The 18,545-nt window shown below is 38.6% G+C and overlaps 1 protein-coding gene across 2 annotated transcripts in view; it reads right to left on the reverse strand.

The window, feature by feature from the left end:
- Positions 1-18,545, reverse strand: part of DCN (decorin) — a 38,875-nt gene that overhangs the window by 18,852 nt on the left and 1,478 nt on the right. For both annotated transcript variants that reach the window (XM_038154442.1, XM_038154441.1), the window contains 2 exons: positions 15,544-15,779; positions 88-200 (listed from right to left, as the gene is read on the reverse strand). In XM_038154442.1, the coding sequence (XP_038010370.1) occupies positions 88-200; positions 15,544-15,751 (321 nt within the window). In that variant the 5' untranslated portion in view covers positions 15,752-15,779. The remainder of the gene's footprint in view (positions 1-87; positions 201-15,543; positions 15,780-18,545) is intronic.

An 18,545-nucleotide genomic window follows, 5' to 3' on the forward strand; every position in this document is an offset into this window, starting at 1 on the left:
AGTTTTCCTTAAACAATGCATTACCAGGCCAAAACCACATTTTCTACCCATTTTTGGTGGTAAATACCAATTCATGTCCACACTTACATGAAGATTCTTCAGGTTCTTGAAATCTCCTTCTTTAATTTCAGTGATTTTGTTGTTCTGTAAGTCCAACAGTGTTGTGTCTGGGGGAAGGTCTTTTGGCACCTTTTCCAGACCTAGTGACAGTGAAAAGAACAATTAACTTTGAAAGAAACTTTAAATAAGGGACAGTGTCTTTCATAGTAGCATTTTTCTTTCAGTAAACACCATTTCTAGACCTAATTTCCTGAAGCAGCTTATGAAGACTTATTTGAAAGTGTTTCTGTCTCCAGGCAGTCAAAGAGAGTTTTATTTTGCTAAGTTGAACCCACATTTATTTATTCACATTCCCATTATGCCTTTTCTGAGAAAATATCTGAGGTATGGCTTGAAGCAAAGGATTTAGTTTGGGGAAATAATTTCTAACATGTTTTATTCCACTGAATTGTGTGAATAGAAAATCCTTTTGGACAGAGATATAGTATTTATTATTTTCACTGGGTGTTAGCTTTTCTAGACAGAGAACCTTTCCTGCCTTTAAAAGGTACAAGGCTTTTTGAAGGAAGTATGATAGCTAATTATAATAATTTCCAGAAAAAAATACAGTTTGATTGACAGTAACTGAGTAAATTGCAGTAAAGTCCACCTTAAAAAAACCCCAAACTACCAATGCACCTCCCCCCTTGTCTTTGAACTGAAGCTATGTCCAAGTTTTCTGGAGAACAAATCTCTTGGTTTCATTACAACTGCCAAAAGAACATCAGACAGTTTGAATTAAAGACTCTCTTTGGGACTATTTTCTGAATAGCTGATATGTAAGTCTGATGAAGTCATGGAAATGAAATTATTTAGTGTTAAATAACACTTGCTTTACCCAGCTTTCCTTTCCTACTGTGACTTGGACTAAAACAAAGCTTTTTACAGTCATTCTGATTTACCACAAAATTAAAATGTTCTTTCCTAACTAGCTTTTTTTTTTTTTTTTTAATAACAGAATGTGAAATGATAAATGAATAGTTGGTAGGAAAAAATTTCTAGACACTAATAAAGTCTCTATATGGGCATGTATCAGAAGTAGACTTGTCTGGGTAAAATTGTCTTTTTACCAGAAGGTTTTAACTTGTATTCCTGAAGCTGTATTTGAACTCTTCTGGGAAAGATTTCTCTGCAAGTATTTCCAGTGTCTCCCCAGAATGATGGTGAACTGCACAATATTCTTCTCAGAGGAAAGATATATACCTAGATATGTTATTTTTTAAACCTGTGTACTAATCCCAAGCATGGCATTGCAAACCCAGTGAGATATGCTTCCCTGAAACAAGCTGCCTTGCCCACCATGGCTGTTGGGATTCCATGCCTGGAGATGCTCCAAAGTTGTCCGGATAGAGCCCCAAGCAAGCCCCTAAGCAGGGGGGTGGCCTAGATGGTCTCAAGAGCTGATGCCCAAGTTCAACAATTCTGTGATTCTGTGATACTTACTGCTCATCAAAAATGTGTTCTCACACACAGAATGTTGGTTTCTATGCCAAAATCTTGCTGTGTGTAGCAAAACTCCTGTTTCAATCCTTTCTTAGAATATATGTGTGTATATGTAAAGAGAAAAGTATGGTAAGATAAAAAAATATTAAAATATTTGGATCAGATTTTTATTAAAACTGAGTGCAATAAAAATTTACCTGTCTGAGTTTTAATTACGCCAAATTCAAGTTTTAAAAAGCAGAACCATGTGGCCTGGGATGAACTATTAAAAGCTTCATAAACTGACACCAGCCAAAACTCACATCTCATCCTGTTTACCTTACTGATGTTCAGTGCACAAATATTTGACACAGATTAAGATTGTTCATATTACTAAAATAACTTTTCCTCATTTAGGCATGGACTTTGTTCTTACTTCAACAGTTGCAAAACCCTCATTACTTCCAGAAGTGTAGTACTAGAGTTCCAAATATATAAGAATATGATACTGTATAATTTGCATGTTGGTTGTCTTTGGACAGTTTCTGTCTTCAGTGAACAGGACTGATGTCAGCAACTAAAAAATTCTTTGTCAAAAAACCCTGCTTTTTCAAGACCATGATTTTGTTATAACTTCCTACAGTCTAGCAACTTCTCTAGTGTTTTTCACATATTAAAAAAAAAAAAACAAACTAAAAAATCTGAAGGGTTTAATTGCTTATATTCAAAGTAGCATTAATATGTTCTGGTTGTCAGTGGGCTTGTATTAGTAGGCTGGTACCTCTACTTAGTGTTATGCAGATAATAGGATGCAAGAGCTATACAGCCATGCTTTATGGGATGCCCTTGGAACATACTTTGTAAGAGCACTTGGGGAACACTTGGCTTGTCACTGAAGGGATAATTTGCCAGAGACTAATCTTCACACACTACTTGCAGCTGTAGTTTTCAGTTTCTAAAAGCTTAAGTGTTATTCATTAATATGGTAGAACTGATAATTTCTCAGAGCAATAAAGTTAGACTTTTAATGTTTCGTATTATAAAGATAAGACAAATTTGATAATCATAAATCTATTTCTGAAAATTATTTATTACATCACTTTCCTGTCTTGTACTAGAAGCTAGAAGGATGTACAATACAATAATTAGCTCTGCATGCAGAGTATAATTGCCATCACTTGAAGAATTGACCTTTTTTTATTACCTATCCCACATATATTGCAATGCATTTCCTGAAGCTGTTTTTAAAAATGTTTTCAAAACCAGACATAGACATTATATTTCTTTCTTTTTTTTTTTTTTTTTTAATTGACTTGTGTGGATTTTGAAGAGCAAAGTGTGGAATTAGTACAGGGTGCACACCAGCTGCTAAGGAGACCTTGCATTATCAGTGAAAGCAATTGAATGCATCCTCCAGGTGAAACCTACATCATCTAAAGCTCTCCAGTGGAGGAAGAGTTTATAAAAGGGTGAACCTGAACACTGACCTGCAAAATCAGCATTTAAATAATTTGGGACTAAACTGCATTTGAGGTATAAACCAGATCCACATCTACCTTGGCTTGTGCTTCAGCCTGCAGTTCCAGGTTGCTGTATAAATTGATGAACCTCCAGAGAGATACATGTAGGAGGAGCATTGGTGTACTGCAAACTCATCCCTGTGCTGCACGCTCCCAGCTCTGAGAGGAAAGCTTCAAACCTTTCTGGTCAACAGGAGCCAGTTCAGGTGAATGGGGGAGCCTGAACTGACGTGACAGCGTGGCAGAGTATAAATCGAATGGAGAAAATTGTAATCCCCCTGGAAGTTCAGACGGCTCCTGGGATAGAATTATCATGCTCCGGAAAGATTTTTTTGGTTCTTCTGTCTGGGAGACCGAAGTTTAGAGGGGAATTGTGGGCTGTCCTTATTACTCATTTCTGAGAGACTCAGGAGATGCCCATGTACTTCTGAAGCCATATTGTACAGTGTGATCACACACCCACCTACAAATGACTTCTGGTGAAATTTATGAAATGACAAGCAAAATGAAAACTGGAGCCAGAAAATATCAATTGAGTTTCCTCTCTATCATTTGAAGAACAGTATACACAGATATTCCAGCTCTTGGCTGTGATGTTTTCACACCTTAAAACTTGCTTCTTGAAAACTCAAATGAAAATCTCAAATAGCAGTCTGAGTTTTTAGGCCAATACTCAGGGTGACACAGTTTGGTATTCAACTCCCTGGAAGAATTTCAGGTTTCTAGTTCCTAAAATTTACTTATAACTGATTAAAAATGTAGATTCATTGCCTTTCCAATGTTACATTGAAAATACATATATACATATATATATATATGTATTTTATACATATAAAATACATATGTCTTCTTTTAAATTTTGGTTGAATAAAACTAAGTCATTTATTATTAAAATTGATAAATAATTTTTTAAAAAATAAATTTATTCACAAATAAGATGAAATTATATAGCTCCACCCTTCCAAAATTCTTTTTTACATTGAGATTAAGAGCTTAAAAATTCTGGAAATAAAACATATTGAATTAACTAGGTCAAGTATCTTAGTCAAAATACCCTTTTGATTTGCACTAAATATTTCTTTGGGAGAAATAATTACTTCCTTACAGAAGCTTAACAGCCATCAGTTCCTGTAGCCCAGCTCATATCTCTAATGTCCCTTATGAACTTTTATAAGCAGAAATTTCCTACTGTTCTGCATTATCAACCTGGAGCAAACCATTATTCCCACCAGTATACATTAATGTGGGAAAAAAAAGTATGCCCATGAAAATATATGAAGAACAGAATAAGCCAGAGAACTACAAAATTGCAAAAAAAATGTGTAAGGAAGTTTGAATATTTCCTTTTCTTAGGATAAGATGAGCTTTTATTATTCAGAATTCATAATGACAGAATTTGTACACTTCCTTGCTACCCAAGAGATTTTTGAGATAACATGAACTATCAAAATTTATTCAATAAAATCCAGAATAATTGGATTGTAAACCAATTTCTTTCTCACACAAGAAAGACTCATCCACAGTCACCTTTGGTGGGGAGATGTTACATGGACCAGGAATCCCTGCTTTGTGGGAGGTTGGAGAAGGTAACTTTGCAGAAATCAAGCTTTTGTCATCATTTCTTAAACAAATGGCAGTGTCTGGCTGTTTAGCTGTGATAGCTTCACCTCCTGGAGAGGATAGAAGGCTGGTGGATCTGGAGATTTTTATGAGATGGGAAATTAGGCAGAGAAGGGCCAAGAGTGGTATAATTCACCACTTGTCTGGTCCCTGTGAGAGAATCAAACAGTGGCTAGCCATCTCCTGTGTAGTACTACTGCACCAGCCCAACTAGCACATGCTGCTCTTTAGCCAGCCAAACAGGTGTAGGAGGTGCAGCAAGAATTTGGAAATAGTGTGAGGATGTTATGAGTTTTGGTGTACACAGCAGGCTTTATTATTTCTGCAGCTGAAGGAATAACCTGCCCAGCTACAGGAGCTGAGATCAAGTGGCCATGGAATCTTTTAAACCACAAAGGGAGAATTTTGAACCCTCCTGTCGATGCAGAGGTTTCAGTCCGCTGCTCCAGCTTCTCGGCAGCGACAGCCACAAGTTAGTCTGCATCTTGGCATGGAGCCACATTTCTGCTGAAGCCATACGACTGTGCAAAAAAGGAATGCAAGATTTATGGGGCCAGCAAGGGAGACCAAGCAAGGAGAAGTCTGAGTCTGCAGCCCAGAGATGAGGACGCTTTCCTGACAATTGCATCTTTCCCACACTGAGACCACAAAGTCTAAGTAACAAATATGTGAACAGTGACAGTGATAAACAATTTTTACAATTTTGTGGTTTAATTTTTTTGGTGTCTTTAGGGTATTTTGGGAGCTTTTTCCTCCACCTATCCATTTTACAAGCAGCAGGGATGGGGCTTATTCCTCTGAATAAACCTTTGCTTTCCCAGCTGGAGAGCACGGGCCAAAAGGCAGAGAGACATCTGAAGGCTGTAGCTCGGATACATGTGTTACTACATTGCAACACTTAGGATTATTATCACAGGGGCCATAAAATGGGGCTCGTTTCAAGACTCTCTCAGTTTCCTCCAACAGCTGCTGCCAGCTGAGGAATTTGGACTGAGCTCTGTGTAATTCCCAGCTGTGATCATCAGTGGCTGCACTCCCAGTGGAGGCAGCCTCTCCAGCAGCTGCCCAGGCTGTCTCTGCACTCTGCTGTGTGCTCTCCTTGCTCCTAGCCCAGCTCTGCTGCATCCCACTGATGGGCAGCAATCCTCCCAGGGGTGAATGACCTTAGCAATGCCCTGAGTGGACGCTGGGGCAAATGAGGCAAAAGGCAAGTTTACAGAGTCAGGATACTTAGTCATGGAAAAATAACTGGATCCAAGGTCTGCTTTCTGGAAGCATGGCAAGGAACTGCTTTGAATGCTTTGACTTAGAAAAGTTTACTGATACTTTCCCAGGCTATGTGCTACAGTATTTACTGGAAATTTGTTCTCTATTGTGTGGGATTTGCAAATAGGAGTAATTTCATTATTTGCATCCATGAAATAAGAAACAATTGTCCTTTTCTACAGACAAGTATCCATGGCCTCATTCTCTCTCCCACTTTCAAACTAAAAGTTTCTTCTCTACTTTCTCCAGTCTTGCTATTAAATCAGCAGTAATATTTTTTTTTTCTAACGGATATAAAAAACCACTATGGAATGCATAAGGTTCTCTAAAATGTATCTTGAAGATGATTTACAACCATTTTTTAGATATTTTTCCTGTTCCGTAGTCTGAAAGGCTCATAAGATCCATTTTAGGCTTATTTTTATCACAGATTATTGGTTTTGTATATGCCTGTCCCTTCCCATAGGAAAGAACAGGAAAACAAACTCCACTCCCTGCTGAGATGGCCCCTCACAAGGGTAGACCTACTGACCTGTTACTACATGGAGTATTTTCCCCCCACACATATATAACATTGCTTCCCAGAACAGAGGGGAAAACACAGAAAAATGGAAACAAATTCACACACACTGCAATCAAATGCTTAGTTCTCCAGTATGATAGTGCTAATAATTATAAAAGCCCTAGCAAAGGTATAAAAGTAAATGTATGGCTTTCTCTGCTCTTTTCCACCTCCACCCACTCTGAGTAGTGAAGACATATTTCAAAGCATAACGAATATTGCAAGCCACAGCTGTTATGAATTATTTTTCAGTGCTAGTCACATTTTTGGTTCAGATAGAGTTATTATCCTGGCTCCAAAAGTTAATACCTAAGAGTAATGATACATTTTTGAAGCTAAAATTTATGCAACTTCTACTTCTGACTTTTAATTACAATGGTCTCAAATGTATATGCCTTCTGAAGAACACTAGCATTTTAGATAGGCAGAAAAATATTCTGAAATAATCCTTAGACTTCAGGGATTAAGACATTAAATGAAATAAAAATCAAATATTATGAGTTTTCTAGTTAACTCCCAGAATCATCAGCTTTCTATTTCCCACTGCTGTGGTTTCAGACATAAAACATCCTATCAGAGAGCAGCAACTGACCCGTGTGATTCACGCAATCTGCCAGCACCGTGTGTATAATGGCTTTACTCAAAGTGGTTGCAACGCAGATGTGCTATCTACGAGTACTCACGCAGTACGGTGAAACATTTATTCCTTCAGCAGTCAAAAGAGAGCATTTCAGTGACTCAGAAAAGCGAGCATTTTATAGAAAATTATGTTTTGAACGACCCTTTGGAGTAATGCAATTTGATGTTTACTTCTGCTGCAGTTTAAGTTAGCAACAGGCAACAGACAACAATTTGAGGATAGTTCCCTCAATTTTTACTTTGGGATTTACCAGAATTGGCTCTAACATAATGTCATAAAGAATCATTTGGGGGAGGTCTTCTCTGGTTTCAAGTAAACTTACCCCTTCCTGTTCTGACCACATGGTCATTACACAGCCCTAGTTTATAACCTGAGGGCAGAGATATGTTCCTGGTTATTTCAGGTACTTCTAAACATAACACAGCCATTTTTCATAAATGTTTTTGAATTGTTGTCAACCTTCTCGCGTGCAAACGTAAAATGGAAGAAGCTGCCGTGGACATGTCTGAACACAATGAATAACAAACAAATTTTGGAAGAGAATTCCTTGACTGAACCCGGATATCTACAGACCTGCTAATTCCTTCTTTCTACTAAAGGGTGTTATATATACCCTTGTAACTATTAGACATATCTGCTTTGTAACTTCTTTTATTTGGTCAGAAATTTAGTTATAGAGCTTCCCCAGAGCTTCTGTAACTCAACCAGTCATCTCCAGCCCAGAAGATGTAAACTCTCTGCCACAGAGTAAAAGAATAAAGAAGAGAGGTAAATTTTATCCCCTAATCCTTAAAACATTAAGATTTTAATTCAATTCTTTGCCTTTGCTCCTATATCTCTTAGGTAGAGATATTCAGTGACAAGTTTGATTATTGCACCACAAAGGACACTTTTCTTCCCTGTCGTCCTAAAATATTAATTAATTGACAAACTCTTTAGTTTCTGAGCTCCACTCTGGAGCAGTAGAAGGGAGAACATGTACTCTAGCATAGAAATTGAAAGCATCCTAGGCTTTCACATTTTAGGTGGTAGAGGGGGCGCAAGCAGAAATTGGTTCTGGGATGTCTTATAGCACATTTCTGATGAGCTAATGTTGTATTACAGGACCAGACTGTAGCCCCATTTACACTTGAACATGTTTTAAAAGCTGTGACATTTATATAATAATTTGTCCATTTGTTTTTGGTTTTTTTTTTTTGCCATTAAGTCCTTAAAGTTGCCATTAGGTGGGCAGAAGTGGTCTCTTGTTTTCACTGCTATTTGTAAAATATAATTATTACATTCTGTTTCTTATTGAAATTAAAACTGTAAGCATCCTCTCCTTAACAGATTTTTGTAGAAACCAAAAACACTCCAAGTATGTCCCAGGTAACAAACAAAAAGATGGTATGGGATTCTCTCTTGGATGCTCCTTCATATGAGTATGCATGCAGAGAGTACATAAATCCTTTAAATACTGCTTTTCCCCTTTTTTGATTCCTATTGACTGCATATGAGGTTTGCAGTACAGTTGCCTATAAAGCAAATGCAACCTTACTAAAATCAGGGTTATTTGTAGAAAGCTGTTTGAGTCTCATAATTGGCTCCATAAGTTGAAAACTACAATACAAATTCCATCTTTTATTTTTTTTCCTCCCAAAAAACCCTTGCAGGCATGGTTCTTGGTTTTGAGATCCCTGTATTTTGGTGTTTATTTTTTCCACCTCTATCTTTGCAGAGAAGCCCAGTAGCAAGTTCTACTCTTTTATTCAGCCTGGAGAAGAGGAGACTGAGGGCAGATCTCATTGCAATTTACAACTTCCTCACGATGGGAAGAGGAGGGGCAGGCACTGATTGCTTTTCTGTGGTGATCAGTGACAGGACCCGAGGGAATGGCCTGAGGTTGTGTTAGGAGAAGTTTAGACTGGGTATTGAAAAAAGGTTCTTCACACAGAAGGTGTTTGGGCACTGGCACAGGCCCCACAGGGAAGGGGTCACAGCACCAAGCCTGACAGAGCTCAAGAATAACTTGGCAACACTCTCAGGCACATGGTGTGAATCTTGGGGCTGTTCTGTGCAGGGCCAGGATCTTGACTTTGGTGATCCTGATGAGTCCTTTCTGACTCAAAATATCCTGTGATTCTGTGATTATCTATCCCCTTTGCTTTCATAATGTACAGGACAACAGTGTTCTGTGTGAGCAGATTAAATACAATACAGCCAAAGAGACATAAAATTGCAGCATTTGTCAATATTTTTTTTTCAGGGCAGACATGGAAACCAGGATGAATAAATGTAAAAAATGACAATATAGATTGAAGAATACAGTTTTTGATTTGAACTTTAGGAAAAGACTAAAATATATTCAGAAAAAATATTTTATTTTCCTGTAACCTGATTATCTTCTTTTGGACCACTTCCTTTTAATCAAAGATTCAGGGCATGTGTAAAGCAAAATACAGACCACTGAGTTCAATTTTTATAAGGCTGGGACACTCCAATCTGGGTTTGAAACTGGTGTTTTGAAAATCTGCTTAAAATTAGATTTACAAAATACCATGGTAACTGGACTGTGTGAACAGAGTTTTTCTGGAGAGCTGAGTGCTGATGCCAGAAGTTTCTTGCTGTTATCATTGGTTATCATTCACACAGGATCCGATTTCCTAGATCTCCTCCCTGGTGCTATGGGTTCTCAGCGAACACTGGGAAGGAGCTTTTGGACTCTATCTCTTCCTTGGCTGGGAACCCTCCACAATTAAATACCAGAGGCTTTTTGTTGTGAAAACACAGGTATTTTTAAAATAGCTATATCTCTTACCAAGTAACACTCCCTACAAATATGTTAAGAACATAGCACACATACCAGTCACACCTGTTAGTCCATAACGCTAGGTCATGTAAGGAATGATTATTTAGCATGTTTTAAACATTATAATCTAATCACCTATAATAATTTTAATTTACTCACATTTTACTAGCTATCTATTAGCTATTTATTATTGCATTGGGAGATTTTAGAAATGAACAATTGTGGCAGAGCAAGCCAGAAAACAGTCACTTCTTGTATCACTTAGACTTGGCCATCTGCATTTTGATTCCTGCCACCAGGCTTTCATAAATGGCATTTCCAAGTCTGAAGCAAGTAAACAAATCTAAAAAAAAACTTAGACCAAAAAGAAAACATACAAAGCTGGTCACTGTTACCTTGGAGTAAGCAATAAATAAAGAAGGGATGTACTTAAAGTGGTTTAATTTTCATCTAGGACCATGTTTATCAGCTGAAACGGGAACATCAGTAATTCAGGTGGTCATGCAAGAAGGCCTGTCTTTTACTGCCACACTGGCAAAGGATAAGAGCTTTTTGTTAATATAAAGTAGTCTATATCCAGGCCAATATTTTTTTTTCTTGACAATTTTTCAAGAGTGTTTTCTAATTATTGGGTTCTTCATTTAATAATTTTTCGGAATGTACTGAGCACAGGGCTTTAATTTGTGTTTTTTAACTTCCAGAGTGACCCCAAAATTGTATCAAAGCAGAGTATATACAAAAAACATTAATAATCCATGCCAAATTTATCACAAAACAAAGATGGCAACATGGGTTTACTTTTCCTTGTCTTAATTTTAAAAAACATAACTTCATTAATCTGAAAGTAAGTTGTATAACCTCCAGTGGTCATTGCCCTGTTTTGGCAGTTTGGTTCTCCAAGAGGGATGTTTCCATCACTGACATCCACTTTAGACAGGATGAACCCCTGCATGGGCAGCCTAACTCACCCCATGTCTGTGAAAGGAAAGCAGACCTCTCTTAGGTTCTTAATATCCTGTGATAATTGGTATAGATCCTCCAGTCTGACCTCCAACACGTCAAGAGTGTTCCAATTCACCCAGTCAGCATGTGGAATGCCCAGTGGCTTGTGCTGACAGCCTAAGTTATGTTGGGCTAAAGAATGTCAGTTTTAAGGCAAGGCTCTTGTGATGTAGATGCTATTCTCAGTATAAATTACAGAATACTTTCCCAGATATCATGGTTCCTTTTTTAATAATAATAACTTGGTAAATGATCCAGTTCTATGATGCCAGGGGATTTCATGAGAGTATCAGCTTCTATTAAACATAAAAGGAGTAAGACTTTAATTTTAATTGTAAGAAGAACAAAAAAACACATAAAAATGAAATAACTTGTCCTAAAGGCTCATCAGTGACAATGTAAATTCACAAAAAAAAAAAAAAAATTAAAATTTTATTTGTTAATGCCTGGACACTCAAGGAACTGTGCTTTCTTTTATTGTGTTTTTACTAACCTATAGGATTTTGAGCTGAACGTTTAGCTTTAAATATTATGTTTCAAACCATGGTATATTGCAAAGGAGATTATTTCCTTTATAGTGAAAAATGAGTTTCTCACATGGAGTCAAAATCAGAAAAACGGGTGTTCAGATATTTCTGGAAGATTTCATACAGCGAGATAAATTATCTTTTGCCAACAAATAAATCGCCATGTTACAATGGTTCAAGTGTTGAAGAGCCATCAGTTCATATATTGAGACACTCTATTTGTTCAGATAAACTGCCCCATGCTACCAGATAATAATTATTGATAATACTTTACATATCTGTGAGCCTTTCATGTCCTGATCTCAAAGTGCTTTTCAAACACACCCTCCAGCATCCATGCTGATCTCCAAAGTACTCTTCTTTATATAAGCTGGAGAAACCCTGCATTTCTGAGCTGTGGGCAAAGTTTGAATTTTAGGAGTAATACTGCTTGAACTTTGTTTGCTGACATGTCTCTCTCCCACACCTTTAGGAAACCAGAAAATGTCCATGGATGCTCCCAGGACACAGGTGGAGAGATCCCCCACTATGTCTTGTTACTCTCCAAGGAGGGCAATCTCATTGCATCCTGTATAGAGACACTACTCATTTAGAAGGGGCTGCCAAACTTATCTGAAGGTGAAAGAAAGCTCTGACCACCACCTCTGAGTGTGCTTGTGAAGCGTTCTGCATCTGCTGCAGGAATGAGTAATCTCACATGCATCCTCCTGCCTACCAGGGCGCTCTGGGATGAACTCTACTTGAGACTCCCTTTGGGAGGATGAGACTTTAAATGGAACTGTTAATCCTTGCTAGGGTTTCTGAGAGGCGTGTTTGCCTGCCCAGCTGACTGCACATCTTCCCTGTACATATTACTTTAGAACAGGAAAAGTGGCCTCTGAGCAGCTCCATCAGTTACTCCCCACCTGTACTGTGCTCTGATGGAGGATGTCTGTGATTTCTATGGAAAGCCTGGATATAGCACAGCAATGCCTCATACTGAAGCATGATCAAAAAGTGAACCTGTGGCTCCCTTTTAACAACAGGAGGTAGATTAATAAAAGGCAGCACTCTTATAAAGATAGCACAGTGGCTTTCCTTGATAAGATCCTTGAGCCTGTTTGCAAGGTATTACATCTCATGAAATGTACGCAATGGGGTTCTGCTTTTGATCCATCAGTAACCAAAACTTAGAGAGAATTCTTTTTCAGGATGTAAGAAGGCAGCATTATCTTTCTTGTCAACTCAACTCTTGTCTGGGAAGCAAAATAAATTAATTTGTAGGTGTGTGTTTAGGAAGATGTGCTGAAGTTTAAGACTAGCAATGCAAAAATTCAGCTGACAAGAGTGTAATTGGACTACTGGGCATTTTTGTTCACTGTTTTTATTGAACTTGGATTTTATTTTTTTTGTTGTTCCCATCCAGTGCTCAAAAGAAAAGGGGCAAACCTGATCTCTGGACTCTGGATTCAATAGTTCTCATGTGGTTTATTCACATAATCCTGTGTCAGATGGTTGGTTTTTTCCTTATGAAGTAAGAATCTAGAAATAGCAAATGCCCATTTAGGTACAAAAGAAACAGGCTGAGGAAGAGGAAACGTCTCCATATGTTGCCCGTGTTAGGGTCCTCCAGCTGCCTTGCTTGACATGTCCCCTGCACCCATGGGCTCATGGCTGTAAACGCTCCTTCCATGCCAGAGAGTGAGTAGGGGAAACAATCCTGATTCAGCTTTCCTTTGCAAGAATTTATTTCGGAAGTCTTAATATGTCCTTGTGAGGACCCTTGTTATTGCCTGAAATTCTTCTTCAACTAGTACACATGGGACTAGATGACTAAATTTGATAATTTTGGAGGACAGAATTAGCTAACTTGGTTGGGTTGGAAAAGCCCAGAGCTGAAGGGAGAGGCAGGCCAGGAGCACAGGTTAATAAGGAGGCAGAACTGTCACTGCTAGTTTCTTGCCTTCTGTGTGCAAATTGAGCTCCTGATCCCTGAAACACGAGTGTCCTTCATCCCACAGCTCAGGAGCACACGAGGTCACCTCCACAGCTTGCAGCAAAAGGCTAGCAACTGCCTTTTCTCAAGTCAGTAGGTAAATTCGACTTTGCCTGGGTGTGTCACACAGGAGAGAATTCAGAAGAGTAGAGGGCAGGTTTGCCTGTGAGCAGGTGACACACAGCTCTCCTGACCCAGCTTGCAGGGCAGCCAGCAGACCTGTGTCTTCACGAGCCTCCCAGCTGGACCGTGTCCCATCAGGGACTGTGACAAAGATGAGTGAAACTTAATGCCAAGGCTGGCACTGCTTGATAACTATTTCCTTGAGCTCTGCCAGGGAAATATTATTTATTTATTTTTCAGGGCTGCATATTTTGAGCCCAGGGAGATCTCTATTCCTTCGTACCCAAAGGCTGGACGCTATCAGCCCAGCTGATCCAAAAGCACAATCTTTTCATTACATCATATGCAGCATGTGGGTTTAAAGAAAGCTCAAAATATATCTGTTTCTTTTCACCCCACTTGAAATTATCAGAGAAACACTGACCTGGGGCATTAATTGCTGTATTTCTGAGTCTCCTTGTCAGTATGGGACTCTACTAACCCAGAAGTATCTTATGCAATGTGTGTGTGAAGAAGTGCATGACCACAGGAGCAATTACAGGAGCAAAGGGTCCCTGTGTGAATGTCTCTACTTTTTCACCAAGTGAAAGCTCATTACATTCTGCAGAAGTGAAGCAGGCTGAGAACAAGTTCTCTAAATAACTTAAATTCCACCAGCATTACTAAGTGTAACAACAATAAAACCTAAGACTTTCATGGCATGTGGGGCAACCTCCTCCCCACTCCCCACTCCATGCTTGCTCTATCTGGCACATAAATGGTAAAAAAAAAAACAAACATCTTTCAAGAGGGACAATACTATGGAAGATTTCTGAAAGTATGGCTAGGTTAGCCCCCTCTGTTTTGTGCAGCTTGGCTTGCATTGTTCACTGAGTCTTTGCCAATCATTTCCGTTGCATAATTACGTGGCTCAGTTTAATAAATTCACAGAAGTTTCTAGGGGTGTAGCTAATGTTTCCCCTCCTTTCTGTAATTAAACAACCCTCAACACAATGAGACACAGGTTCTAGTTGGTGGATTTGTGCCATGATTTAGAGTAATTATCAAAGCCTACATCACAACAAGAAAATAGAAACACCCAGCTACACATTTAAAGAGCTAGGAGGACTAAAAAAAAAAAAAAAAAAAAAGCTCTATAAAATCATGAGAAGTTATTTGTCTGTTTTCTTGTGAGCAAAACCAACTCTAATTGATTTGCTGCACTGTACACTAACTAAGACTGAATTATACCGGTTTAAACTAAGAGCAGTCTCACTGAAGTCAACTTCATTACAAGAGACTTTCTGCATGGAAAAGCCAAGTGATGGCAGACATGGCTTCATATCCTGCTACTCTGACTGTTCACACAAGCCCCTCCCTTACAGAAGGGAGTAAAAAAAGTTTGTGAGAAATGTTCTCATGGTTTCAGCTTATATAGTGGCTCAGAAAGATATTTAATAAGGAATTCCATGCTGTGTTCATTATTTTGGTGTGTTTCCAAGCTCTCTTTACTCCAAAGAGCTGGTTCCAGGATATATGAGTCAGTTGCTTATTTCATGCTGATATATTCCTATGGAAATGGGATGACTTCTATGTTGAGGTACTAGACAGTATGATTAAAGGTGTTGGACCTTGGACCACACAATTTAGAACCTTTTAAAATATTTTGATCCCCACATCTGACCTCACCGCATTTATTTAAGATTAATCTGAAGGAATACTTTGAAAAGTTATTTTCTCTGCAAGAGAAATCTGTGGCATTTCAAAGAACAAACGAAATGTACACATTCAAAATATACATTTAAAAAAAGCAGCATTCTCCATGGGCACAACAAATGCCTATCTTGCCAGGGCTTTGTGGCCTACTTTGTATAGTAAATTCTGGCTAACTGCAGCTGTAGCATATTTCTTTGAAAAAAGCCAGTTAGGGAGTGACAGTCCATGGCAGCCTCACCATCCCAGCCCCTAGCTTGGGACTAGAATGTGAGCACAGAGCCTCTGGAGATGCTCTTGGGCTTACCTAGGTCAGAGCACTGCACCACGCGAAGATGGCACTGGCAGCGGAAGGGGCACACCGGTCCAAAGCCGGATATGACGGGATCATCTGTTGGAGCCATGTCAGCTGAGCCCTCATCCTCCAGCATAAAGTCAAAGAGGCCCTGCTGGTGGAACGGCTTGGCCAAGCATGCTGGCAGCAGGAGCACAAAGAGCAGAGCCAGCCTCCTCATGGCTTAGTTCATCGACGCCCGGCAGAACCTAGGATTCAGAGCAGCGGATTAACAAAAGTAGCAGTTTCCCATAGCTGCACAGTTCCTCCTGAAGGAGGTCCAGAACATCCACCAATTGCATAACTGTTCCTTTCAAAAAAAGAAAACTGAATTGTAAAAATAGGACAGTTATGTGAGAGGAGTCTGGTAACTGCTTGTCAATAGGCCTTTTTTTTTTTCTTCAGAGCAGTTTGAAGGCAACTGTAAACACATCTCTTTGCATATTTAAAGTAATATTTTTTAGGAACAGGCAGCACTGTCAACTTGGTTATGCAGAAGAGTCAAAGCAATAAGCCACATTTTCCATGTGCCTGTTTTCTGCCAACGTAACAGTCTATTTGATTTCATTAGCATTTATTTCATAGCAATGGGTTTGACCCTGGGGACAAACCTGAGGTTCCCAAACTCACTGTAATTCAGTATTTCATGTCTTGAGAAATATATTTAAGTGTTGGCTTGCTGTGTGTTTTAAATTATAGCCTAGTAAAACTGACTGAGAAAGAGTAGTAGGGTTTAGTGACAGGGTGGAAAGTGAGGGGAAGATCTTTAGTTGTTTAAATGCACTATACTTCTTTCCTAGTTCAAACAGCACAATAAAATGGAATACACTGTTGTGTTATATTGAATATTCTTGGCTTTCTTTCTAAATTTTGACATACACCCTGAGAATCCTCTGTTTTGCACTGCACAAGCATTTGAATTGATACTTGCAGCATTGTGCGCACATTTTCTAGTAGGACTTCAGGGCTTCATTCTGCAGACTTTCATGGTCAGGAGCAACTTTATACAAGTAAGTATTGCCATAGATATTAACAAGAAAAGCTGCTTAAATACATGTTCTCAGGACTTAGGCCTAGATGCATTTCAACACACTCTAGCTGGTGCTACCTGTCTTGTTGTGCATTAAGGAGAAATTGCAAAACTCTTTGCAGGTTTTGTATCAAGGCTGTAAAGACCAGCTAATTTTCTGAATATTATTTTATTTTACTGTGTATTTTAGATAATAGAGTTCAAACCTTACTAATTTTAATTGATTTAAGAAACCCACAGGAAAAAAACCAAAAAACAACAACAAAAAACCCAAAACTCCAAAACCATCAAAACCAAATCTGCCTTCAAATTGCCAAGTGACACAAAGTGACACAAAGTGACACAAAGGCAAACTTGTCATTTATATAGAAGCTTTTTCTTAAAATGGATGGCATAGTCCTAAATACAGATGGTGCTCTTTATTTAATAAAAGCAAAAATGTCCACTTGAATCTTCAGGTCAATATCTTAGAAACACCTTGCCTGGGTGCTAGCTGGGATTATTTCCTTTTCTAGAAGAAGCTATCTAACAGCTTGAGGTGTGGTAGAGCATTTTTAAGCTCAATATTCATTATTGGATAAGAAAACTGGGAGAGGCAGAAGAGGAGGACTGTCTCCCTCTCTAATTTGACATATGGAACCTACCAGGTAGATGACAAGAATGAACAGATGATATTACATGAGAGTAATTAACTGAAGCTTCCTTTTCTAACATACTACAACCAGGTACTCTAAAAGGAATGGTTAGTGTTGAGAAAAAAGCTGAATATATGAAAAAGCCATGAGATTGGATTTAGATACAATTTATATTGTGTCTGAGTTCATTTTCCTTTATGAATTTCTACCTACAGGTGCCAATAATACAGTTCTCCAGAAACCTTTAGGTCTGTTTCTTGAGAAGATGATTAGGTTGCCTTATAAAATATGCTGGTGTCTTAAAATCATAGCCTGTATTCCTGTGATCTACCTGACAGGAAGACATGCATCTACTATCTTCAGACACCCCAAAGACTTCAAAGTGAAATCACATGGAGTAAAACACTGCTTATGTTGTCTCTTTCAGGGACATATTTGTTTTCTTGGGCACGAAAGTACTTCTGTTCCAGGAACATTACTTACTTACTTACATTCCTTACTGCATGTACTGAGGGGGATCACACACCCCAACATCAGGTGGAGAGTTTTTAGTATGTCCTGTCAGCCAGTGCTGTGTAAACTCATGACATGTAGCAGGGGCAGGCTGTGTCCCCATGTGGATAATCCTCCTGTGCTTCCACCTGCCCTGGCTCCCCACTGACACTGGGGCTGTGTCCCTTGTCCCTTTCCCTCCAACACCCCTGCCAGTGCAGGCAGTGCAGGGACGTGTCAGGATGTCACAGCAAAGTGCTGTAAATGGATGGCAGTGAGCTGTTACCAGGGTTTCATCTAAAACACAATTTTTGAAAGAGTAATCATCATGTATAAATTATTGTAAAATAAAAATGCAATTTATTAATAATCTCAGATGAGAACAAAAATTTGCTAAACCATCACCATTCATCACAATAAGCTGCCTTGTGAAAATGACCAATAAAACATTACCCCAGTGCAAATTAATTTTCAGAGTATATAGTAACAACAATAAAAATTGGGAATGCTGCACACTAATCCTTGAATGGCAGTGGAAGTCAGGACCTTTAAAATCCTTCCTCAGTCTTTTTTAATGTATTAATATGTTTTAAAAACATTTAAAAATATTTAAAACTTCTTTATTCCCTCTCAGGGTCACTGCTGAAGTACCACCCATCCCAAGAATGCACAATCAGGATCTTATCCTGAGTATAATTACTACCATTCAGAAAAACCAAAAAAGAAAAAAAAAATGCAAAGGCACTTTGGAAGTGTCTTCACACTTTGCTTCTTATTCACATTAATATTGATGACTTCATTTATCTCAGTTAAACCCT

The sequence above is a fragment of the Motacilla alba genome, chromosome 1A (assembly GCF_015832195.1).
Source record: "Motacilla alba alba isolate MOTALB_02 chromosome 1A, Motacilla_alba_V1.0_pri, whole genome shotgun sequence".
NCBI classification, from domain to species: domain Eukaryota; kingdom Metazoa; phylum Chordata; class Aves; order Passeriformes; family Motacillidae; genus Motacilla; species Motacilla alba.